The sequence below is a fragment of the Thunnus thynnus genome, chromosome 2 (assembly GCF_963924715.1).
Source record: "Thunnus thynnus chromosome 2, fThuThy2.1, whole genome shotgun sequence".
NCBI lineage: Eukaryota > Metazoa > Chordata > Actinopteri > Scombriformes > Scombridae > Thunnus > Thunnus thynnus.
Window position 1 is genome coordinate 39,036,999 of NC_089518.1, and position 26,225 is coordinate 39,063,223.

At 38.4% G+C, this 26,225-nt stretch overlaps 3 protein-coding genes and 1 long non-coding RNA gene across 4 annotated transcripts; all 4 read left to right on the plus strand.

Moving 5' to 3' along the window:
• Window positions 1–1,576: 1,576 nt before the first annotated feature.
• Window positions 1,577–2,307, plus strand: LOC137172652 (uncharacterized). The gene is made up of 3 exons (XR_010925016.1): window positions 1,577–1,767; window positions 1,932–1,982; window positions 2,126–2,307. It is a non-coding gene; the product is annotated as an uncharacterized lncRNA (long non-coding RNA).
• Window positions 2,308–9,462: 7,155 nt separating this feature from the next.
• LOC137172656 (C-X-C motif chemokine 10-like) lies at window positions 9,463–10,831 on the plus strand. Its single transcript, XM_067577190.1, has 4 exons — window positions 9,463–9,591; window positions 10,152–10,278; window positions 10,374–10,451; window positions 10,590–10,831. The coding sequence occupies exons 1-4, from the start codon at window positions 9,537–9,539 to the stop codon at window positions 10,681–10,683; spliced, it is 354 nt and encodes a 117-aa protein (XP_067433291.1). The 5' UTR covers window positions 9,463–9,536; the 3' UTR covers window positions 10,684–10,831.
• Window positions 10,832–13,057: 2,226 nt separating this feature from the next.
• LOC137170432 (C-X-C motif chemokine 11-1-like) lies at window positions 13,058–14,434 on the plus strand. The gene is made up of 4 exons (XM_067573830.1): window positions 13,058–13,190; window positions 13,751–13,877; window positions 13,973–14,050; window positions 14,189–14,434. Exons 1-4 carry the CDS (start codon window positions 13,136–13,138, stop codon window positions 14,280–14,282), a joined length of 354 nt encoding a protein of 117 aa, XP_067429931.1. The 5' UTR covers window positions 13,058–13,135; the 3' UTR covers window positions 14,283–14,434.
• Window positions 14,435–21,138: 6,704 nt separating this feature from the next.
• Window positions 21,139–22,537, plus strand: LOC137172664 (C-X-C motif chemokine 11-6-like). Its single transcript, XM_067577202.1, has 4 exons — window positions 21,139–21,293; window positions 21,854–21,980; window positions 22,076–22,153; window positions 22,292–22,537. Exons 1-4 carry the CDS (start codon window positions 21,239–21,241, stop codon window positions 22,383–22,385), a joined length of 354 nt encoding a protein of 117 aa, XP_067433303.1. The 5' UTR covers window positions 21,139–21,238; the 3' UTR covers window positions 22,386–22,537.
• Window positions 22,538–26,225: the final 3,688 nt, after the last annotated feature.

Here is a 26,225-nt window from a genome sequence, read left to right on the forward strand (position 1 = left end):
TCACATGAAATTAAAAAAAAGCTGCAAATCTGCTGAAAAGTGTCTGCTGAGTTTTGTAGATTATTGATTGGTTGCAGTTCTAAACGAGTAATCAATACTGTGTACAGTTAGTGTAAAACATGGATTCGGGACACGGCTGATAACTGATATTTGAAAATAATAAGTGTTACTGAAGCTTTTCAAAACTCTTTTTGTACTTGAGCACTTCTGTGAGACTCCGACGCTCGGCCGTTGGAACAGAAGTGAACGTTTCCCTCCTCTGTGAACATGATGCAGAACATTTTTGCTGCACTTTAATTTCTCTGAACGTGTGCCTCTAATCATTCTTCATGTTCATATCTGTTTTTATATGTAAACGATGACGTGTTGTGCATTTGCAGTTGCTTTCTTTTATCTTATTAAGAACATAATTTTGAATAATATCTATGATGATAATAATGATAATAAAGAGAAATGTATGGAATTTGAAACTTGGACTTGATGTGGTTTTTTATTATTGATTTTATGGTTTTCAATCAGATTAATTATCAAACTGAACGATCAAACATTTAGAAATCAAAGTCTGAGTTTACTTGAGTATTTCCATGTGATGCTACTTTCTACATTTCAGAGGGAAATATTGTACTTTCTACTCCACTACATTTATTTGACAGCTTTAGTTACTTTTCAGATGAAGATTTGACACAATGGATAATATAACAAGCTTTTAAAATACAACACATTGTTAAAGATGAAACCAGTGGTTTCCAACCTTTTTGTCTTTTGACGTCTTACAAAAAGCAGTGTGTAGTCGGGGTCACATTTCACATGTCTATGAGTTGTTAACAGCTCCACCAAATAGTGATTTTTCCCTCTAAACTTCTCACATGCTTTCATTTCAATAAATGTTCAAATGATCCAATATTTCAGCAAAAATCAAAGATTAGAGAAAAAGAACTTTGTTTTTTCTTCTTTCCTCTCCCATTAATCATCTCACCACCCCTCAGATTTATCTGCTGACCCTTTGGAGGGGCCCGACCCCTAGGTTGGGAACCACTAGACTAAACTAGCTAACTGTATATAAAGTAGTGTAAACTAGCTCCACCTCCAGCAGCTACAACAGTAACACGCTGCTCTAACACTGATGCTTCACTATTAATAATCTAATGATGTCATATATAATAATATATCAGTCAGAGGGACCAAACCACTACTTTTACTGCAATACTTTAACTACATCAAGCTCATAATACTTATGTACTTTTACTGCAATACTTTAACTACATCAAGCTCATAATACTTATGTACTTTTACTGCAATACTTTAACTACATCAAGCTCATAATACTTATGTACTTTTACTGCAATACTTTAACTACATCAGGCTCATAATACTTATGTACTTTTACTTGTATAAATAATAATATTAATACAGAAATCTATAATGTACTTTTTTTTAAATAAATCTTAGTTTCTCTATTTTGACATTTGTAACTAAATTTGTAGTTTAAACTCAACTGTAACAAACATAAAATTCATAAACTGTCTAATAGATCAATATACTGTAAATCAATATCAATGTTTCCATAAATAATGTAAAAACATGATCTAGTGTTTCATGGATTGTTTATTTTCAAAAGCTTTTTTTTAGATATCAGGCTGTATTTTTATTTTTAAATTGTGGTTACCATGGAAACGGCCCAGTGCATCTGTCAAACCTGCAGCTCGGAGCTCCGTTTAAACATCAGTTTAACCTGCAGGAGACAAAAACCTCGTTTGCACAGAAACAGTAAGAACAAGCTGCCTTTTCTCATTTATGACAACTTAATAATAATCATAATATAAGTTTGTTCCTTCATGTGTCTCAGTAATATCTGCTATATATATGTATATATGTATATATATATATAAAAAACTGTCTGTAGTCTTACTGTCTTTACTTTACGATGACAGATGGAGGAAGATGTGGAGACAATCAGCAGCAGAATGATCTCATCAGCAGAGGTGAGAAACAGGAAACATGCTGCGTTTATCAGAGAAACACTGACTTCAGTCAGCAGGAAAACCAGTTAAACACATACAGGATGATTTAAACACTTTGTTCCTCTGGTTAGCTGCCTGATATAAGACTCATTCTGAACTCACAGGTGTTAATAAAACTATTGGTTTTGCCTTCTTCTCTTCTACCTGATCCATTATTCTGTCCACGCTGGAGAAAAGCCTTAAAGCTGCGAGCAGGGAAACACCAGCATCTCTCAGCTGTTACAATATGACACCTGATTTGTAAAAGTTGTCGTAAAAATATTTCAATAATGTTATTTTTGCATGAGTTGTGAAGTTTTCTTGTTTAGTTCTACTGTCAGAGCTACAACACAGAGTGGTGGGAGACGTACTCAGGTCCTTTACTCAAGTAAAAGTAGCAATACTACAATTCAAAAATACTCCATTACAAGTAAAAGTCCTGCATTCAACAGTAAAAGTATTTTCAGCTAAATGTAGTAAAAGTATTAGTGCTCATTCTGCAGTCAAATGTCTCATGACTGATATATTATTCAATATAACGTTATCAGATGCATCAGTGTGTAATCAGCATTTTACTGTAATAATCTACTTTATCATCATATTTGTGTTGCGTTTTTGACGCAGTTGTTGATTTACAGAAGAAACATTCAGAAAATATAATGAAAAGCTAATTGAATGAAAGCTGCAAGCAGCGTTGGTCAGGACCTCGCACTCTGGCCCGTCGGGATCAGATCATTTTGCTTTTTAAAAATGAGGGATATTTATTACAAGTGTGGTGTGCTTTTATTTTGAAAGATTGGTTGACAGGATGAGAATTTTCTGCAGGGTGAGACATTTCTGTCTTGCTCACACCTGTGTCTTGGGCCCATTCACTTCTGTTGATGAGTTTGTGTGTAAAACAAATTATTTTCCTAATTTTCATCAAGTCTATTTTTAGAAAAGTAAAGACTTTTGACCCACATGACCTGGTCAAAGGTTGATTTGAATGGAGAGTGTGAGTGAACCCACACCTTTTTGAACATTTACTGCTTCCACATAGTTTTAGATACAAACTTCATTTGAACTTTAAATGAATCACGAGACTTTGACCTACAAACCTTGAATTTACATGTTTTTTCTATCTTTTATTGTTTTTGAGATATTAGAGTGTGAGTTTTAAAGTCTTTTCTTGCTCCTCCTGTGATTTTATAATGAGTGTGTATTGCGGAATGTTTCACAGCACTGAGGGAGTGACATCACCAGGAGCAGTTGGAGAGGAGGATTTTAGGGTACGCCTCTTATGAAATATCCTCATAAATCCCATGACTTTGGCCAAATCTTACATTAAAAATCATATTTTGATAGGAAATTTCGTGGTGAATCCATTGATACAGGTTTGAAAGTGGTCAGACTTATAGTTTAGACATCAGAAGCCTCTGACTGACACAAAGTTCATGCCCAGAGATTGCCTCCCCATTGGTTTACATTCTAAGGGTGATGTGGCACCGCAACTTTCAGGACTTATTAAATCCAAACTGTTCGAGTTGTTACAAAGTTTTTAACAACTTTTTTTCAGCACAGTGTCATAAGTCATGTATCAAAGTTTGAAGCCGATACCATTAACACCCTCAGAGGAGATAGCGTTTGTTGGGGGGCCAAAATTGGGGCAAAGCCTTATTTTGAAAGGCTGATTGCGGATTTCCTGTTGGATTTAGGTCAGGGGTGTCAGTGTATGATTTGTAGGTCTTGATGAGACGAATAATTGAGTTTTGGTTTGATCTCTCTACGACATTCCTACGGGCCGTGGCGGCCATTTTGTTACATAAGTGGCGCTAGAGAGCACATTTTGGCACTTTAGGGGTTAATTTTTACATTTTATCAAATTTTTCACCAGACCTGATGTGTGTGCCAAATTTGGTGAGTTTTACAGTAGTCCTCTGCCTTTTGGGCTCAGTCCCTAATAAATAAAATATGATTTAAAGAATTCTCTGAAGACGAATGTGTTTGTTTTTGATGTTGGGCTGCTTGTATTTTTCTGCACATCGGATCTAAAACTCAAATAGAAGAATATCAGAAGTCCACAACTGAATAACTAAGATGAACACACAGTAAATCACTGTGTACAGTTCCACAAAATAGAAAAGAATAAGTTTCAAAACATTCAATTTACATGACAGAAATGTCCTGTTATGATGGATACAGTGTTCTGTCTTAGTTTCTGTGCAGTTTCTGTAAATCTGTAAAGTGTGTCTTAAAACAACAGTGAAACCTGTTTGTCTTGCTGTAATCATTCCTCCTGTTCATACTGACCATTAGAAGATCCCTTCATAATGACCTTACAATGGAAGTGATGGAAGACAAAATCCACAGTCCTCCTTCTGTGCAAAAACGTATTTAAAAGTTTATCTGAAGCTAATATGAAGCTTCAGCGTCCAAATGAGTCAAATCAAGTAGATATCTTTCAACGTTACAGTCTTTTTAGTGCCAAAGTTCCTCTTTTTGTTACTATACTTCCACCTGCAGCTCAACAGGGAAACACTCTCCGAGGAAAATACAAAAAACAAAGAGGGAATTTGATGCTAAAAAGACTGTAAATGTGTCAGATATCCACTTGATATGACTAACTCAGACTGATGAAGCTGAATAGAAGCTTCACACAGACTTTTAAATGACTGTGTGGACACACTGTGGATTTTGGCCTCCATCACTTCCATTGAAAGCACATTTGAAGGGGATCTCTTAATATCCAGTATGAACAGGAGGAATAATTAGAGATTTGTTTCTCTGTAACTCAGTGAACAGGAGCTCCAGCAGTAAGCACTTCTGGTGAAATGCAGCATCAAAACTAAATGAGTTGATTCATAAACTGACTTTTCATTTTTAATGAAGGCACTAAGAATTAAGATTTCTTAAACAAGGTGAAAGAATAATAACTGCTACTACTACTTTTATTTCATATATGTATTTGTTCATTTTTATTATTTCCTCTCGTTATTGCTGAAATATACAGTATTGTGTGAGTGGGTGTTGAATGACCCACTGTGATGGGTTTCCTATGAGGCACCAAAAGACATGTGACAGTTTTGTCCTACAGATGGCAGCACAGCCACTAGTTATCACAGTCTGCCTTAAAGTAGTTCCATGCAACATGAAAGGTTTGCATAGCTTTGTTAAATGGAGGAAAATATTAAACCAGCTCAAATAAATGCAAGGTGAGGCAGCCTACCAACAGGAAACACATTTGTCTGACAATGAACACAAAAACTGTCCAGATTATGGACTTCACTGATGTTTTATTCCTCCTAATTATCCAGCCATAGAAGAGGGGGCCCGATCCTGATACAGAAACCTATCCAGTCCTTCACTGAGGCATCATTGTGAGATTGAGAGGGAAGATATGTGATGATTAACACAACAATAGACAAAATTTAGGTGTCGCTGCTAAAGGTATGAAGCTCCACCTGAGAATATCCTGCCATTTATGAAGATCATATTTGACCTGACGGACATGACCTGAATTAAAGAGTACGGTCTTGACCTGCTCTATGTGAAAAGTGCCTTGAGATGACTTCTGTTGTGATATGGCGTTATATAAATAAAAATTGATTGATTGATTGATTGATTGATTGACCTGACAGTGAAAAAGCCTCGAGGTAAACTGTTAATAGGTGGGGATTTTAATTGTGTGATATCAAGTAGAACTCTCATATTGCTGGAGACAGGGATTATAATCTCACTCCCATCCTCATGTAGCGGCCAGGTTACACCCATCATGTTCTTTGTGTTTTCAGTTAACAGGCAGGAGATGCTGACCCAACAGCACAAAAATAATAAACAGGAATAATTTGATGAAATTCATTAGTTATGTCTACGTTAATCTGGAAAACTCACACTACATATTCCAGGACTGACTTTTTTTTTTTTAAACTGCTCAATGACCTGAAGAGGGCAATAGACTGTCAAATACACACTCCAACTTCCCCACACTACAGTGGAAAAGGGGAAATGGTGATTCTGAACCAACACACCGGATGCTTTATATGAATTTACAGACAACTAACTAGGCTGATTGGCTATAGCTATATTTGTGGCTATTGGCTAACACAAGAGTCCATTTTGATGAGAAGTCAGTTAGCTGATGTAGAGATGTGTGTGTCTATCTATATGTCTTCTTGTTAATCAGTTAAACAGGAACCAGTTTGCAACCTCTGTTCACTTGTCTCACATGTGGCAGTAATATAAAGGAAATACATGTACAGTATGTGTCACCTGTTCTGTCCCTGCTCAGGTTTTTGCAGCCTCATTTTCTTTCAGAACACTGTAGAGAAAATGAAAAATAGAAAATAAAACACAATGAGCAGCAGCTGATGTGCACACCTCTTGTTGATATTGATAAGAGTTCAGGTTCATCCCACACAATGAGCCCTGCATGTTTCTTAATTAGCTAATGTGACTAACGATGCAGAAAACACAGTACCATGGTTTAGCAGACAGCAGTCTGACACACAATCGCAGTCAGTCCACACGTGTCCAAATGTGCAACTGCCCTACATCCTGTTGAGCAATCCTACTGTGATTCAGGGAATATCCCTTAACTCAAAGGAAAGAGGAAAGAGCCACACAAGTGAAACTGTAAATGTTGACCCCTTTTAGCACTTTCACATCCCATCCATAACTTGATATCTACATTACAGTTCAGAAGGGGATCCATTGGCCCTGAGTCATCAGGAGACACTGCAATGTAAAGCAGTGTGTCATCAATATAGCTATAGTAATATATGATGTGCCTCCTGATGATGTTTCCAAGTGGCGGCATTGATCATCAATGTTGTTGATCAGTGCTCCTGTGATTTGGGGAATTTGCCAGACAAGTGAAATTGAAAATATTGGCTCACTTAGCACTTTCACATAACCGACTCAGAACAAATGTAAATTTGTTTCCATTTATTTGGTCAAGCAGGGAAAAATATAAATGGTGATTTGATTCAATCAATCAGACTTTATTTGTATAACACTTTTCATACAAACAAAATGCAACAGAAAGTGCTTCACACAACAAAAAATAACCTCCCACCCCCACCCCAACCCCCACTTTGTAATTAATAAAGCACTCAATAAAAACACTAACTGAGGAAACGCTATCATACATCTCATCAATTTGCAATGAGGAAACACCGGAGGCATGATTAGAGACAGATAAAAACTTAAAGCGTTGAACTAACTGTAATTGAGCTGTATACTTTTTAGGGAGGCCAGAGAGTAGAGCATTACAATAGTCAATCCTGAGGGTAATAAATGTGTGCATTAGTGTGTTGGCTTGAGAGAGAAACGGTTGCATTCAAGCAACCCAGTCTCACCTAATGGTGTACAAATAACACAGGTTTACACTTTAAAAATACATGCAATGTGTACGCCACATTTTTAACCTTTTCACATGTCATATAATGCTGTTGGTTTTGTTTAGGCGCAAACACCACTTGGTTAGGGTTAGGGAAAGATCATGCTTTGGGTTAAAACACTAAAATGCAGTAAAAATGTAAAAAATGTTGGACATGGCGTTACAATTCTCAGTTAAAATGCCTGCATATGACAATAAAAATGTCTGGTTGGTGGTCTCGAACAATGCTCTCCTGCTGCTCTGCAGCTTTTTGCCAACTGATTATCTAGCCATGCACCCAACCTGCCACCTCCTAATAAGGTATAAATCACCTTATACAATGAAAGAAATCACAGTATATGACGTTACTTCTCTGGGAAGGATTGGTGTATCACCTGAACGCAAAATTGGACTTTGGTGTATGCACTGCATGAAATTTGAAAGTGTCAAGTTCTGTTATTTCTATGCAGATTGAACAGAAAAAGCTGGTGCTTAAGATGCATCCTAGTTAGGTTTCTAATGTGAGGTTCAAATTAAGATCTAAATCAAAGATAACTCCAAGTTTTTTACTTGTTGACGGGGGTTTCTTGCCAGTGCTTGCTGTTTGGCATTGAGTTTCTCTCTCTGAGCTTCAGTGCTAATAACCAGGACTTCAGTTTTGTCCTGATTGAGCTGTAGAAAAAAACTTTACTGCCATCGATAACCTGATATATAAAATACACGTCAGAAGGGCATCTATTGGCCCTGAGTCATCAGGAGACACTGCAATGTAAAGCTGTGTGTCATCAGCATAGCTATAGAAATGTATGCCATGCCTCCTTCTGAAGTTTCCAAGTGGCGGCATGTAAAGATTAAAAAGCGTAGGACCTAAAATTGAACCTTGAGGAACACCACAATTCATTTTATACCTTTCAAATGAACACTAGTCCATGCTCGGTGAGTTAAATTTGAATCAATTAAAAAAAAAATCACTTCCTCAGCAATCAGTCAGTCAGTTTTAATGCATTTACATACAAGCGGAGCCAAAGATAGCATGTTTTCCGACGTCCTGTGTGACTGTTAGAGGCTGTGACATTAGTATCACATTGTGCGATGCACAGACACAGAGACTCACAAAGTCAGGCCACACATGCATCCACATGTACAACAAGCCTACATCCTGTTGAACAATGCTACTGTGATTTGGCGAATTTCTCTTAAATGACAGGACAGAGGGAAGTAAGCCAAATAAGTGAAACTGTAAATGCTGACCCCACTTTGCACTTGCACATAGCCGACTCAGTACAAATGTAAATTTGTTTTAATGTTTTGGTCAAGCAGAGCCCCAAACCCCCCACCCCGAGTCATCGGGAGACACTGCAATATAAAGCTGTGTGTCATCAGCATAGCTATATAAACGTATGCTGTGCCTCCTTTTGATGTTTCCAAGTGGCAGCATGTGAAGATGAAAAAGTAGGACCTAAAATTTAACCTTGAGGAACACCACAATTCATTTTATAGCTTTTAGAGGAACATTAATCCATGCTTACAAAACAATCTCTATCGGTGAGGTAAGATTTGAATCAATTCAAAACAGCACCAGAGAGGCCAATCACACTGTGAAGTTTAACTGGCAGTTAAACTGGTCACAGACAGAAGAGAGTAGATATTTGCAACTGATGACACAAGTCAACCTTTTTTCTAAGGGGTCACAATTAAGCCAATAAAGGTTGGGCTCCTATAGTGTTCAACTGTTCAGCCAAATTGAGAGTCCATCACTTCAAACTCATGCTTGCAGCCACCTCCAGGTTGCACTATATTGAAATAACAAGATTACTGTATGCAAATATAATGACTGAATTAGATAATTATAATTAATTGAATGAATTCCCTCAAAGACCTCCCTTCTTCATGGATGCAATATTACTAAGGAGCCACTCTGTAGAGTGATTCTCTGAGCCAAAGCCTCTTGACAAGAAGTGTGAGTGATTCTGAGAAACAGGCTCCTTGTAGGAAAAAGGAAGGAGTGGAAAAACTGAAAGTCAAACTGTGAAGTGAAACCATTGGGTCATGCTGCATTTCATCACTGTGTTGACGTTACTCAGTGTATAAAAGAGAGAAATCCTTTGAGTTGAACCATCAGAGTCCAGACTGAAGGAAGACAGTGAAGTGTGAGCCAGCACCTGTCTACAGACACAACTATGAAGTCAGCTGTCATTGCCTTTCTCACCTGCCTGCTTGTCCTCTATGTACAAGGTTAGTGCTCCGTGATCATCTCGTCCTTTGTGATGGAGCTTGTGTTTTAGAAATGCTACAGAATAGAACTTTAAAGCTGCAGTAATCAATAATGTTATGTCCTCATGGATCAAGTGACTATGTGTTATTGTAAAGGGGTCGCTGGTAGTGATGAACTGGACTCAGTTTTACTCTACATGCAGCACCAAACAGCAGAAACTAGCTGGTGAACATAGTGCAGCATTTATAAAGGAGAGTGAATGTTATGTGATGATATGTTACATGTTGTGTTTACAGGTTGTTCCATTGCCTCCATGTAGACTCAAAGAGACTAATTTTAACTATATCTTGTAGTTTAATCCATAAAAATACATCAGAGTTTAATAGTTGATTATATTTTGTATTAATAATCTAAATGTGTAAAGTTGTCAGATAAATGTAGTAGAGTGAGAAGTACAATGTTTACCTCCAAAATATACTGAAGTAGAAATATAAAGTAGCATAAAAAGTGAATCTGAAGTCTGTTAAATGAATTAAAAGATGATCAGCAGCTAATAAGGTTGTGTCTTTTCTTCCTGCAGGACAATCAGACAACACAAAGAAATGCAAGTGTTTAAACGATTATGTCGGCCGGATCAACACAAAGGTCATCAAGGGAATGCCAGACATATACCACCCAAGTGTCTTCTGTCTAAAGACAGAAATTATGTAAGTTCATGAGCTGAATAAAACCACATTTATGGACATGTCATTCTTCTGCATTACTCAGCTTCTCTCTAACGCGCCTCTTTCTTCTCTCGCAGTATCACAGTAGCAGATAAGAAGAAGTGTGTGAATCCAGAGTCACCACTGGGAAAAATCATTCTGAAAAACATGAGCAAGTAAGATCAGCTTGACTTAACTAACTTAGGACAACAGAACAGTGTTCATGCTCAGAGTCTTCAAGATGAAATACTGCTGTGAATGTTTCTGATCTCTGTTGCTTTATACTAATAGTTCAATGTCATTTGTTGATTCAGGCAAAAGAAGAATGAAGCTGTGAGCATGACGACGACTACCAGTCAAACTAATACACAGAGTTCAACGAGTCACCACACAACATCCACCATGTAGAGCTGCTGCAATACTTTTATCATGTAAATACAATAAGTGCTTTTCTGTTTCTGTTCTCTTAACTTAAATTGTCATTGTGTGTATATAGTAAATGAGTTGTATATATTCTTAATATTTTTTGGTACCAAAAATAAAACCCCTGATTGTACTTTTTAGTGTTCTGTGTTTTGTTACACAAACTGACTTTTCATTTTTGATGAGGGCACTAAGAATTAAGATTTCTTTAACAGGGTGAATGAATAATTACTGCTACTACTGCTTTTATTTCATATATGTATTTGTTCATTTCCTCTCATTATTGCTGAAATATACAGTATTGTGTGAGTGGGTGTTGAATGACCCACTGTGATGGGTTTCCTATGAGGCACCAAAAGACATGTGACAGTTTTGTCCTACAGATGGCAGCACGGCCACTAGTTATCACAGTCTGCCTTAAAGTAGTTCCATGCAACATGAAAGGTTTGCATAGCTTTGTTACATGGAGGAAAATATTAAACCAGCTCAAATAAATGCAAGGTGAGGCAGCCTACCAACAGGAAACACATTTGTCTGACAATGAACACAAAAACTGTCCATAGGTGGGGATATTAATTGTGTGATAAATGAGTCATCAGATAGAAGTCCTTTATCTCAAAAATACATTCATCAGCATCAAGTAGAACTCTCATATCGCTGGAAGAGGAAATAAAAATAGAAAATAAAACACAGTGAGCAGCCGCTCATGTGCACACCTCTTGTTGATATTGATGAGTTCAGGTTCATCCCACACAATGAGCCCTGCATGTTTCTTAATTAGCTAATGTAACTAACGATGCAGAAAACACAGTACCATGGTTTAGCAGACAGTGGTCTGACACTGCTTATAAAGGATCAGTTTGTGAAATTACTTATTGATTCTATGTAGTTCACATATGAACTAAAGTTACTGTAGTCGACTGCTGTTTCCTGACTCATTGTACTACACCTTCTTTAATTATTAGCAATGTCTGCAGAGCTTGTGGCTGCTGATATCCAGAAATCTGAAAAGGGAATTAAATTGAAATTGGATATTTACTGTAAGACTATCTCAGGTGAGAAAAATCACTACCTCAGCAGTCAGTCAGTTTTAATTCATTTACATGCAAGCAGGGCCACAGACAGAAGATTTTCTAACAGCCTGTGTGTCTGTTAGAGGCTGTGACATCAGTATCACATTGTGCAATGCACAGACACTGAGACTCACACAGTCAGTCCACACGTGTCCAAATGTGCAACTGCCCTACATCCTGTTGAGCAATCCTACTGTGATTCAGGGAATATCCCTTAAGTCAAAGGAAAGAGGAAGGAGCCAGACAAGTGAAACTGTAAATGTTGACCCCTTTCAGCACTTTCCCATCCCATCCATAACTTGATATCTACATTACAGTTCAGAAGGGGATCCATTGGCCCTGAGTCATCAGGAGACACTGCAATGTAAAGCTGTGTGTCATCAGCATAGCTATAGAAATGTATGCCATGCCTCCTTCTGAAGTTTCCAAGTGGCACCATGTAAAGATGAAAAAGTAGGACCTAAAATTTAACCTTGAGGAACACCACAATTCATTTTATAGCTTTTAGAGGAACATTAATCCATGCTTACAAAACAATCTCTATCGGTGAGGTAAGATTTGAATCAATTCAAAACAGCACCAGAGAGACCAATCACACTGTGAAGTCTACCTAAAAGAATCAAGCGATTTACTGTATCAAAGGCTGCGCTTAAGTCCAGTAGTACTAATACAGAAAGTATTCTTCATATCCATCTTGGACCTCAGGTTGATTACAACCTTCACTAGTGCTGCCTCAGTGCTATGATTGGCCCGAAAACCTGATTGGTACTTTTCAAAAATATTGTGGTAGTTCATAGTATCATTTAACTGATTGAAAACAAACAAAGAGAGTAGATATTTGCAACTGATGACACAAGTCAACCTTTTTTCTAAGGGGTCACAATTAAGTCAAAGGTTGGGCTCCTATAGTTATCAACTGTTCAGCCAAATTGAGAGTCAATCACTTCAAACTCATGCTTGCAGCATGCACCTCCAGGTTGCACTATATTGAAATAACAAGACTACTGTATGCAAATATAATGACTGAATTAGTATAATTAATTGAATGAATTCCCTCAAAGACCTCCCTTCTTCATGGATGCAATATTACTAAGGAGCCACTCTGTAGAGTGATTCTCTGAGCCAAAGCCTCTGGACAAGAAGTGTGAGTAATTCTGAGAAACAGGCTCCTTGTAGGAAAAAGGAAGGAGTGGAAAAACTGAAAGTCAAACTGTGAAGTGAAACCATCGGATGATGCTTCATTTCATCACTGTGGGGGTGTTACTCAGTGTATAAAAGAGAGAAATCCTTTGAGTTGAACCATCAGAGTCCAGACTGAAGGAAGACAGTGGAGTGTGAGCCAGCACCTGTCTACAGACACAACTATGAAGTCAGCTGTCATTGCCTTTCTCACCTGCCTGCTCGTACTCTATGTACAAGGTTAGTGCTCCGTGATCGTCTCGTCCTTTGTGATGGAGCTTGTGTTTTAGAAATGCTACGGAATAGAACTTTAAAGCTGCAGTAATCAATAATGTTATTTCCACATGGATCAACTGACTATGTGTTATTGTAAAGGGGTCGCTGGTAGTGATGAACTGGACTCAGTTTTACTCTACATGCAGCACCAAACAGCAGAAACTAGCTGGTCAACATAGTGCAGCATTTATAAAGGAGAGTGAATGTTATGTGATGATATGTTACATGTTGTGTTTACAGGTTGTTCCATTGCCTCCATGTGGACTCAAAGAGACTAATTTTAACTATATCTTGTAGTTTAATCCATAAAAATACATCAGAGTTTAATGGTTGATTATATTTTGTAGTAATAATCTAAATGTGTAAAGTTGTCAGATAAATGTAGTAGAGTGAAAAGTACAATGTTTACCTCCAAAATATACTGAAGTAGAAATATAAAGTAGCATAAAAAGTGAATCTGAAGTCTGTTAAATGAATTAAAAGATGATCAGCAGCTAATAAGGTTGTGTCTTTTCTTCCTGCAGGACAATCAGACAACACAAAGAAATGCAAGTGTTTAAACGATTATGTCGGCCGGATCAACACAAAGGTCATCAAGGGAATGCCAGACATATACCACCCAAGTGTCTTCTGTCTAAAGACAGAAATTATGTAAGTTCATGAGCTGAATTAAACCACATTTATGGACATGTCATTCTTCTGCATTACTCAGCTTCTCTCTAACGCGCCTCTTTCTTCTCTCGCAGTATCACAGTAGCAGATAAGAAGAAGTGTGTGAATCCAGAGTCACCACTGGGAAAAATCATTCTGCAAAACATGAGCAAGTAAGATCAGCTTGACTTAACTAACTTAGGAAAACAGAACAGTGTTCATGCTCAGAGTCTTCAAGATGAAATACTGTTGTGAATGTTTCTGATCTCTGTTGCTTTATACTAATAGTTCAATGTCATTTGTTGATTCAGGCAAAAGAAGAATGAAGCTGTGAGCATGACGACGACTACCAGTCAAACTAATACACAGAGTTCAACGAGTCACCACACAACATCCACCATGTAGAGCTGCTGCAATACTTTTATCATGTAAATACAATACGTGATCTTCTGTTTCTGTTCTCTTAACTTAAATTGTCATTGTGTGTATATAGTAAATGAGTAATTTGTATATATTCTTAATATTTTTTGGTACAAAAAATAAAACCCCTGATTGTACTTTTTAGTGTTTTGTGTTTTGTTACACAAACTGACTTTTCATTTTTGATGAAGGCACTAAGAATTAAGATTTCTTTAACAGGGTGAATGAATAATTACTGCTACTACTGCTTTTATTTCATATATGTATTTGTTCATTTTTATTTTTATTATTTCCTCTCATTATTGCTGAAATATACAGTATTGTGTGAGTGGGTGTTGAATGACCCACTGTGATGGGTTTCCTATGAGGCACCAAAAGACATGTGACAGTTTTGTCCTACAGATGGCAGCACGGCCACTAGTTATCACAGTCTGCCTTAAAGTAGTTCCATGCAACATGAAAGGTTTGCATAGCTTTGTTACATGGAGGAAAATATTAAACCAGCTCAAATAAATGCAAGGTGAGGCAGCCTACCAACAGGAAACACATTTGTCTGACAATGAACACAAAAACTGTCCAGATTATGGACTTCACTGATGTTTTATTCCTCCTATTTATCCAGCCATAGAAGAGGGGGCCTGATCCTGATACAGAAACCCATCCAGTCCTTCACTGAGGCATCATTGTGAGATTGAGAGGGAAGATATGTGATGATTAACACAACAATAGAAAAAATTTAGGTGTCACTGCTAAAGGTATGAAGCTCCACCTGAGAATATCCTGCCATTTATGAAGATCATATTTGACCTGATGGTGAAAAAGCCTTGAGGTAAACTGTTAATAGGTGGGGATTTTAATTGTGTGATAAATGGGTCATCAGATAGAAGTCCTTTATCTCAAAAATACATTCACCAGCATCAAGTAGAACTCTCATATCGCTGGAATGGAACGGTTCGGGTGCCTGACAGTAGCCAGTCTATTGACCCGGTCGCACTGATTCCCGTCATTACAAACTTTAGGCCCAAGAAATGCCTCCTTGCTCACACAACTAGAGCTATCAGTAGTAACTTGATCCATATTACCTACAGTCATAAACAGTCTATGCAATCCATCACTCCAGCTAAGTTTGCTCTATTCAATGCTAGGTCTCTGTCAAACAAAACCTTTATCCTGAATGATCTGATCACATCACATAATTTGGATTTTCTGATTTTGACAGAAAAATGGCTGAAGACTGGGGAGTGCTGCCATTTAATTGAACTCTGCCCTCCTGAATAAAGTTATTTTAACTCCCCAAGGTCCACTGGCTGTAGTGGTGGCCTTGCAGTCGCCTACAGCAACCTTTTTAATTGTAAACATATCACTATTGATAATTTTCAGAATTTCGAGATGCTTATGTTCAAAATCAACTGTCAAAACCCTATCTGCTGTATCTCAATCTACCGTCCCCCTAAACCAAACAACAGCTTTTTAGCAGAGTTCTCTGAATTCCTATCCTCCATTGTTCTCAACCATAATAGAATTATTCTTGTAGGGGATTTCAACATCCATGTTGATGATACATCCAACCATTTTGCTACTGAATTCCTAAACATTACTGATTCTTTCAATCTGGTGCAGCATGTTTCTGGTTCAACACATAACCGAGGCCACACCCTTGACCTTTTTTTTACTCTTGGCCTGACTATTAATTCCCTCTCATTGATTGATCTTGTCTCTGATCATAAATGTATTCTATTTGACTCCTACATCCAGGCAACTGCTCCAAGTCAGAAGCGAACAGTATGTTCCCGCATTTTTAATAACCAGTCTGCTTCAAATTTCTCATCTATTTTCTCTGATTTATATAGTGGCCATATTCAACCGTCTAACATTAATGATTTGGTCAGTAATTTCAATAATCTGTGTTCCTTTGCGTTGGATGCCATCGCACCTTTCACAACCAGGTCAGTAGCGGCTACCAAATCATCACCATGGATAAATGATGCTATCCGTAGCTGTAAGCAGGATTGCAGGAGGGCAGATGGAAAAAGACAAAACTCAATGTTCACTTCCAATACATGAAAGAACTTTTAACATACTCAATCAAAAAACCAAGGATGCAAGATCAGCTTATTTCTCAGACTTAATTACTGCTAATAAACACAATCCTCGAGCTCTGTTTAAAACGATTAATCAGCTTGTACAACCTGCTACTATCTCTGCCACCTCAACTGAAGACTGTGAATTGCATTTATCATTTTTCATCAACAAGATCAATAGCATTAGATCCAACATTGTGCTGCCTTCCACCACTTTTGATCCACCTAGTAGTGTTTCAAATTTACCAACCCATTTTGCCCCAATTACCATGCAAAACCTTATAGAGACAATTTCTCATCTGCGCCTGTCCTCCTGCAATCTTGATATCTTACCCCCCAAATTCTTTTTGGAGGTCCTTCCTATCATTGGCCCTGCTGTACTCACTATTATAAACACGTCCCTCACCTCTGGTTATGTCCCTGATCAGTTTAAGACAGCCAGTGTCTGGTCTGGTTTTCGTCAAAATCATAGTACTGAAACTGCTCTGTTATGAGTCATGAATGACATGACTCCATCCTCATTAATCGACTAAAAACGTGTTGGTATCTCAGGGAAAGCTTAGTTTATGTCATATTTGTCAAATAGAAGTTTTTCTGTCTCTATGGGTAACTATGTGTCCTCATCCACTCCGCTGCTATGAGGGGTGCCCCAGGGGTCAATACTTGGTCCAATTCTTTTCTCTTTGTATATGCTGCCCTTGGGCCAGATAATCAGTCGCTTTGGTTGTATATCCTGTCATTGCTATGCAGATGACACTCAGCTATATTTTTCTGTAAAATCAGATGATTTTGGCAACCTAAACACTCTCCACAGCTGTTTAGCTGCGATAAAGGACTGGATGTCTGTCAACTTTCTTCAGTTAAATTCTGACAAAACTGAGCTTCTCATTTTTGGCCCTGAAAATACTGCTAAAGGCATCATTCAGCATATTGGCCCACTTGCCCCCTATGTCAAAACTAATGCCAGGAATCTTGGCGTTATATTTGACCCTAAATTGAAATTTGAACACCATTTCAATAAAATGGTTCAATCCTGCTTTTTTCAACATAGGAACATTGCAAAAATCAGACCATTACTGTCAGCCTCTGACCTAGAGCATATCATTCATGCCTTCATTTTTTCCCGTCTGGATTGCTCCCTTTTCACTTGCCTTAGCCAAGCTGACCTGTCACGTCTTCAGCTTGTACAAAATGCAGCAGCTACGCTATTAACTAGGACTGGCCGCAGATCCCACATCACTCTTGTTTTAGCCTCACTGCCAGTCAAGTTCAGGATTGATTTCAAGATTCTCTTAATCACTTATAAGGCCTTACACGGTTTAGCTGCTGCATATATATCTGAGCTACTAAGCCCGTATACTACCATGCAGTCACTTAGATCTTCCAACCAAAACCTGTTGGCCGTACCACGTACCAAACTAAAAAGCAAAGGCGACTGTGCTTCCGTTGCCCTGGCACCCAGACTTTGGAACAATCTCCCCACTTCCATCGGATCAGCTGAATCTGTTGACTGTTTCAAAAAACACCTAAAAACCTCCTTTTTTAGAGTGGCTTTCTCATAACATTTGATAAATTCAAGTGTGTGCTCTGGGTGATGACTGTATGCTTGCTGTGTTCGTATGTGTGAGATGTCTGTATGTGTTCTTGAATGTGTCTTTCATGGTTTTTGTGTCCTATTTTCTTTGTGTCCCAATGTCACTGTAAAGCACTTTGTAACCTGTGTTAATAAAGGTGTTATATAAATAATGTTTTACTTACTTACTTACACACACACATAACAGCAAAAAAAATAATAAACAGGAATAATTTGATGAAATTCATTAGTTATGTCTACGTTAATCTGGAAAACTCACACTACATATTCCAGGACTGACTATTTTTTTTTAAACTAGTCAATGACCTGAAGAGGGCAATAGACTGTCAAATAGACAATATAACGTTATCTGACCGTGCACCGTATCCATGCAGAGAAGTAGGATTATCCACTACCTGCAGTAAATGAGGCTGAACTCCTCCCTGAACAGGGTAACAGACGCCATCTCCTGGCTTCTCAATTAACAAAACAACATGGAATTACTACAATTATTTTTTTTAAATTATATACTGTATCTGTCTTTATTGAACTATGAACAAAACACTATTGTGATAGTTAACTGATGTCACGTAGTCTGTGCACAGGTTACTTGCTGTCCAGGAACACAGATATTTTACCCACATTTAGAAGTCCACACTCAAGTAACTCAAACACTCCAACTTCCCCACACTACAGTGGGAAAGGGGAAATGGTGATTCTGAACCAACACACCGGATGCTTTATATGAATTTACAGACAACTAACTAGGCTGATTGGCTATAGCTATATTTGTGGCTATCAGCTAACACAGGAGTCCATTTTGATGAGAAGTCAGTCAGCTGATGTAGAGGCTATAACATTACTGACCTGGTGAACAAATTTCTTCAGAACACTGCAGAGGAAATAAAAATAGAAAATATAATACAGTGAGCAGCAGCTGATGTGCACACCTCTTGTTGATATTGATGAGTTCGGGTTCATCCCACACAATGAGCCCTGCATGTTTCTTAATTAGCTAATGTGACTAACGATGCAGAAAACACAGTACCATGGTTTAGCAGACAGTGGTCTGGCATACTGCTGTTAAAGGATCAGTTTGTGAAATTACTTATTGATTCTATGTAGTTCACATATGAACTAAAGTTACTATAGTCGACTGCTGTTTCCTGACTCATTGTACTACACCTTCTTTAATTATTAGCAATGTCTGCAGAGCTTGTGGCTGCTGATATCCAGAAAGCTGAAAAGGGAATTAAATTGAAATTGGATATTTACTGTAAGACTATCTCAGGTGAGAAAAATCACTACCTCAGCAGTCAGTCAGTTTTAATTCATTTACATGCAAGCAAGGCCAAAGACAGCAGATTTTCTAACAGCCTGTGTGTCTGTTAGAGGCTGTGACATCAGTATCACATTGTGCAATGCACAGACACTGAGACTCACACAGTCAGTCCACACGTGTCCAAATGTGCAACTGCCCTACATCCTGTTGAGCAATCCTACTGTGATTCAGGGAATATCCCTTAAGTCAAAGGAAAGAGGAAAGAGCCAGACAAGTGAAACTGTAAATGTTGACCCCTTTTAGCACTTTCACATCCCATCCATAACTTGATATCTACATTACAGTTCAGAAGGGGATCCATTGGCCCTGAGTCATCAGGAGACACTGCAATGTAAAGCTGTGTGTCATCAGCATAGCTATAGAAATGTATGCCATGCCTCCTTCTGAAGTTTCCAAGTGGCGGCATGTAAAGATTAAAAAGTGTCAAATTGAACCTTGAGGAATACCACAATTCATTTCATACCTTTCAAATGAACACTAGTCCATGCTCGGTGAGTTAGATTTGAATCAATTAAAAAAAATCACTTCCTCAGCAATCAGTCAGTCAGTTTTAATGCATTTACATACAAGCGGAGCCAAAGATAGCATGTTTTCCGACGTCCTGTGTGACTGTTAGAGGCTGTGATATCAGTATCACATTGTGCGATGCACAGACACAGAGACTCACAAAGTCAGGCCACACATGCATCCACATGTACAACAAGCCTACATCCTGTTGAGCAATGCTACTGTGATTTGGCGAATTTCTCTTAAAAGACAGGAAAGAGGGAAGTAAGCCAAATAAGTGAAACTGTAAATGCTGACCCCACTTTGCACTTGCACATAGCCGATTCAGCACAAATGTAAAATTGTTTTAATGTTTTGGTCAAGCAAAGCCCCAAACCCCCCACCCCGAGTCATCGGGAGACACTGCAATGTAAAGCTGTGTGTCATCAGCATAGCTATATAAACGTATGCTGTGCCTCCTTTTGATGTTTCCAAGTGGCACCATGTAAAGATGAAAAAGTAGGACCTAAAATTGAACCTTGAGGAACACCACAATTCATTTTATAGCTTTTAGAGGAACATTAATCCATGCTTACAAAACAATCTCTATCGGTGAGGTAAGATTTGAATCAATTCAAAACAGCACCAGAGAGACCAATCACACTGTGAAGTCTACCTAAAAGAATCAAGCGATGTACTGTATCAAAGGCTGCGCTTAAGTCCAGTAGTACTAATACAGAAAGTATTCTTCATATCCATCTTGGACCTCAGGTTGATTACAACCTTCACTAGTGCTGCCTCAGTGCTATGATTGGCCCTGTTCATAGTATCATTTAACTGATTGAAAACAAACTTCTCAAAAATTTTACTTCAAATGGGCAGATAAGATACTGGCAGTTAAACTGGTCACAGACAGAAGAGAGTAGATATTTGCAACTGATGACACAAGTCAACCTCTTTTCTAAGGGGCCACAATTAAGCCAATAAAGGTTGGGCTCCTATAGTGTTCAACTGTTCAGCCAAATTGAGAGTCAATCACTTCAAACTCATGCTTGCAGCATGCACCTCCAGGTTGCACTATATTGAAATAACAAGTCTACTGTATGCAAATATAATGACTGAATTAGTATAATTAATTGAATGAATTCCCTCAAAGACCTCCCTTCTTCATGGATGCAATATTACTAAGGAGCCACTCTGTAGAGTGATTCTCTGAGCCAAAGCCTCTGGACAAGAAGTGTGAGTGATTCTGAGAAACAGGCTCCTTGAAGGAAAAAGGAAGGAGTGGAAAAACTGAAAGTGAAACTGTGAAGTGAAACCATCGGATGATGCTCCATTTCATCACTGTGGGGGTGTTACTCAGTGTATAAAAGAGAGAAATCCTTTGAGTTGAACCATCAGAGTCCAGACTGAAGGAAGACAGTGGAGTGTGAGCCAGCACCTGTCTACAGACACAACTATGAAGTCAGCTGTCATTGCCTTTCTCACCTGCCTGCTTGTCCTCTATGTACAAGGTTAGTGCTCCGTGATCGTCTCGTCCTTTGTGATGGAGCTTGTGTTTTAGAAATGCTACGGAATAGAACTTCAAAGCTGCAGTAATCAATAATGTTATTTCCACATGGATCAAGTGACTATGTGTTATGGTAAATGGGTCGCTGGTAGTGATGAACTAGACTCAGTTTTACTCTACATGCAGCACCAAACAGCAGAAACTAGCTGGTCAACATAGTGCAGCATTTATAAAGGGGAGTGAATGTTATGTGATGATATGTTACATGTTGTGTTTACAGGTTGTTCCATTGCCTCCATGTGGACTCAAAGAGACTAATTTTAACTATATCTTGTAGTTTAATCCATAAAAATACATCAGAGTTTAATGGTTGATTATATTTTGTAGTAATAATCTAAATGTGTAAAGTTGTCAGATAAATGTAGTAGAGTGAAAAGTACAATGTTTACCTCCGAAATATACTGAAGTAGAAATATAAAGTAGCATAAAAAGTGAATCTGAAGTCTGTTAAATGAATTAAAAGATGATCAGCAGCTAATAAGGTTGTGTCTTTTCTTCCTGCAGGAAAATCAGACAACACTAGTTCATGCAAGTGTTTAGACGGTTATGTCGGCCGGATCAACACAAAGGTCATCAAGGGAATGCCAGACATATACCACCCAAGTGTCTTCTGTCTAAAGACAGAAATTATGTAAGTTCATGAGCTGAATTAAACCACATTTATGGACATGTCATTCTTCTGCATTACTCAGCTTCTCTCTAACGCGCCTCTTTCTTCTCTCGCAGTATCACAGTAGCAGATCAGGAGAAGTGTGTGAATCCAGAGTCACCACTGGGAAAAATCATTCTGCAAAACATGAGCAAGTAAGATCAGCTTGACTTAACTAACTTAGGACAACAGAACAGTGTTCATGCTCAGAGTCTTCAAGATGAAATACTGCTGTGAATGTTTCTGATCTCTGTTGCTTTATACTAATAGTTCAATGTCATTTGTTGATTCAGGCAAAAGAAGAATGAAGCTGTGAGCATGACGACGACTACCAGTCAAACTAATACACAGAGTTCAACGAGTCACCACACAACATCCACCATGTAGAGCTGCTGCAGTACTTTTATCATGTAAATACAATAAGTGCTTTTCTGTTTCTGTTCTCTTAACTTAAAATGTCATTGTGTGTATATAGTAAATAAATAATTTGTATATATTCTTAATATTTTTTGGTACAAAAAATAAAACCCCTGATTGTACTTTTTAGTGTTTTGTGTTTTGTTACACAAACTGAACGTGTGCTTACCTTCACCTCTCAACAGAATGTGTTCACACTGAGATTACAGATAACTAAGAGACAGTAGATACAGGTCCAGTCCAACGTTTGGACACACCTACTCATTCAAGAGGTTTTTCTGTATTTTTACTATTTTCTACAACATTGTAGAACAATACTGAACACATCAAAACTATGAAATAACACATGTTGAATTATGTAGTAAAGAAAGAAAGTATTATCTTTCATATTTTAGATTCCTCACAGTAGCTACTGTTTGCATTCATGACAGCTTTGTACACTCTAGACAATATCTTAACCAGCTTCATGAGGTTGTCGCCTGGAATGCTTTTCAGTTAACAGGTGAGAGGTGTACAACGTGCGGGAAAACTCAAAATTCTCTGTATACTTGAAACATTATAAGTCCAGACTTGAGTGACTCAAACACTCAGCACTACAATGGAAAAGGGGAAATGGTTATTACTGATTCTGATCACCAGATTTATATGGAATGGTAAAAAAAACACAAATAAACACTGTACATTACACCTGCCAAAGATAAGGGTGGTATGGTACCACCAGTATTGGTGTACCACAGTATGGCACTCCCAAATTTAAAAGATTATTGTCATGCGGCAGTAATGAAGTAGTGTGACAAAGATTATAGTGCAAAATGGAAAGATATTGAGATGACTGTAGCAGAAATTCCAATCCAGTCCCTAATTGGTAATATTAAATTAGTAAAGGTATTACAAGATTCAATAGACTCAATAAGTTCCCACGCACCGTATACTTGGTTTGATCTAATTAAACAGCAAAAGAAGAAAGGGAAGTGAGACTGTTGACTTGTTTTGTTTATGATGACAGATTTAAACCAAGTTTGAATGACCAAAACTTCAGAAATTGGGAGAGAAAGGGGATTATAGCAATGTGCACAATAACCAAGAGTGGAGATATAATGAGTTTTCAGGAGTTGAAAGACAGATATCTCTCTCTATAAAGCAAGGAATCTCTGTCTGCACGTATATATGTATGTATGTAAGTTTGTATTTCGAGTATCTCAAGAATCATTCATCCAATCTACTTCATACCTGGCAGGTGGATTGCTGGGGCAACGAGGAAGTGCGATGCCGATGTGTGAAGTTGTTTGGATGAGCAGTTCTCAAGAAATGTATAAAAATACCTCATAAATAACATTGATTTGCTTCCTCTTCTGCCCGTGCAGTCAATGAATAGAAATACGGGCAGTGCCATTCTGCCACTGATAGCCTGCGTGTGAGGTGTTTAGGGAACATCAGTAAATTGTAGCGTCTACCAATAGTCTGTGTTTAGGGGACGGGCACAACTCTCTCTAGGTACTGAGAAATCGGCCCGTTCCGAACAGGCACATTTTGACAGGCACTGCACCACTGGATTAGAAAATTTGGTATTTTATTGGATATTTACAGTTCAAATAGTTCAGTACAGCATAAAATAATAATCTCCGACAAAAGACAACAAAGTAAGTAGCTAGAAGGTCGTTGACCTCAGTAACTGTTGTAAACACAGCTCCAAAACTGACAGTTTCAGTTATTAGGAAACAAAATGCTGATTCATCATTCATCTGACTGATTCATCTATTAGTCACACTGTTGTCTTGATCTGGCTTTAAGTTTATACAAATTAATTCCCCGCAAATCATTTTTCTTATATTACAAACATTGATCTATAATCAGCACCAGAATCAAGATTTGTTTTAAGATAGAGACTGATTGGTCCATCTATCATCTATATGGCCCACATTTACTTATGTGTACAATTTATATGCACTCATCTCATTTCAGGTCAGTGTAGAGAAATACAGCAATACGGACAACCACCTACAGTGGAAAAAAATCCCAGGTGTAGAGTAAAGTCCCTGCATGTTTTGAAGGCAGACAGCACGAGCCTAAAACAACAGACTGGCTCTTTCTTCAGCGCCCCAGGAATGCTGCCCAATAATATATAAGTGAGAGTCCTAAACTCCTCACTGACCAGACCAACTAAACAATCTGCTGCAAGAACCAGCAAGATAGGAAGAGCAATTCACACCCTAGTGTCAACTGATAGTACCATTTGGATAAAAGACCCATCCACCAAAAAGACACCATCATATCTCACCTCTAAGAGCCAGTCACACTTCAGTCCCACTGTGGATTTTGACTTTCAGGACTTCAGGAATGACCAACCCAAGAACTGATCACTGGGCAAACCAGTATAAGCCACAAGACATGCTGCACAATATGCCATACAGACATTTGCCAGAACACACAAATTGGGTTATACTGGGTCAATCATAGGCCTTGAGGTCACAGAGTAAGCGACACCAAGTCTTGCAAAGAGAAACACTTCCTCTCCTTGGATATGCAGCTGTGTGATGTTTGAGGAAGCAGAAGCCTCTCTGATAAAGGGTAAATCGGCGTCGCCATGGTTAACAGGTTCAGAAGGACGTAGTAGTTTCAAGGGGCCTCCCACTCCCACCTGAAAACAATCCCAGGGGAAACACTAGAGAGAGAGACAGACAGCAGCAGATGATGGAGAGGCGAACAGTGCAGCACTACACTGCATGAGCTGTATCTGAATATCATGTGTGTATGTGTATGTGTGTGTGACACAGAGACTCACGCAGCCAGTCCACACATTTGTGTCCACATGTGCAACAACCTTACATCATGTTGAGCAATGCTACTGAGATTCACAGAATTTCTCTTGAATGACAGGAAAGAGGGAAGAGCCAGACAAGTGAAACTGTAAACGTTGACCCCACTTTGCACTTGTACATGACCGACTCACTGCAAATTTAAATTTGTTTTCATATATTTGGTCAAGTAGAGCCCCAACCAATACATAAAGTTCAATTAAAAGCTAGATTAAAAAGATAGGTCTTGAGTTTGCTTTTAAAAGTATCAACACTCTCTGCTGCCCTCAGGTCTTCAGGAGGCTGTTCCAGAGACGAGGACCATAATAATGAAAGGATGCTAGAGGGTTCTAGAGGGTTCATAGGCTGAAAGCAAACCTGCTAAATAGATAGGACCAAGACCATTAAGAGCTTTTTAACCAATAAAAGGATCTTAAAATCAATTCTGAAGCAAACAGGTAGCCAGTGCAGAGACTTTAACATTGGTGTAATGTTTGCTCTCTTTCTGGTCCTTGTCAACACACGTGCAGCTGAGTTTTGAAGGCATTATTCCAGTTTCTAGAGATGTGGTAAATATATAGGTCAATGGCTTGATCATTGAAGAACTAATTTTGATGATCGAACATGGCTTGATCTCTTCATGACCATTTCCTTCTCCATAGGACAATCAAAGCAGCAGGGGTTGTGGCCAAGTAAGTTGTCTGTCCACTGACCATGGTCGCTAGCACAGATCTCTGGTTACCACCACTAGGGGGCGCTGAAGCTTGTGGTCTATATTCAATATTGTCTATATTCTTATTGTTGCACTGTATATTGCATCATGTGTGTTTATACCAAGATAGTAATAAATCTCTCTCTCCATGGAGTCCTTGCAGACATATTGTTCAAAATCATTGACACTTACTTGAAAGAGGCTGATCTGAAATGGGAGGACTGTGTGGGGATCTGCACAGATGGGCTCAGTCAATGGCTGGTAAACGAGGAGGGCTGCAAGCCCTAATCAGGAGAGCCCTGG

What these genes read in the sequence shown, in the direction of transcription:
- LOC137172664 (XM_067577202.1), top strand. Translation starts at nt 21,239, where the DNA reads ATGAAGTCAGCTGTCATTGCCTTTCTCACCTGCCTGCTTGTCCTCTAT. An exon ending in TGTCTAAAGACAGAAATTAT is followed by an intron (nt 21,981 to 22,075) that starts GTAAGTTCATGA and finishes CTTCTCTCGCAG; the next exon opens with TATCACAGTAGCAGATCAGG. An exon ending in ATTCTGCAAAACATGAGCAA is followed by an intron (nt 22,154 to 22,291) that starts GTAAGATCAGCT and finishes TTGTTGATTCAG; the next exon opens with GCAAAAGAAGAATGAAGCTG.
- LOC137170432 (XM_067573830.1), top strand. Translation starts at nt 13,136, where the DNA reads ATGAAGTCAGCTGTCATTGCCTTTCTCACCTGCCTGCTCGTACTCTAT. An exon ending in TGTCTAAAGACAGAAATTAT is followed by an intron (nt 13,878 to 13,972) that starts GTAAGTTCATGA and finishes CTTCTCTCGCAG; the next exon opens with TATCACAGTAGCAGATAAGA. An exon ending in ATTCTGCAAAACATGAGCAA is followed by an intron (nt 14,051 to 14,188) that starts GTAAGATCAGCT and finishes TTGTTGATTCAG; the next exon opens with GCAAAAGAAGAATGAAGCTG.
- LOC137172656 (XM_067577190.1), top strand. Translation starts at nt 9,537, where the DNA reads ATGAAGTCAGCTGTCATTGCCTTTCTCACCTGCCTGCTTGTCCTCTAT. An exon ending in GCTTGTCCTCTATGTACAAG is followed by an intron (nt 9,592 to 10,151) that starts GTTAGTGCTCCG and finishes TTCTTCCTGCAG; the next exon opens with GACAATCAGACAACACAAAG. An exon ending in ATTCTGAAAAACATGAGCAA is followed by an intron (nt 10,452 to 10,589) that starts GTAAGATCAGCT and finishes TTGTTGATTCAG; the next exon opens with GCAAAAGAAGAATGAAGCTG.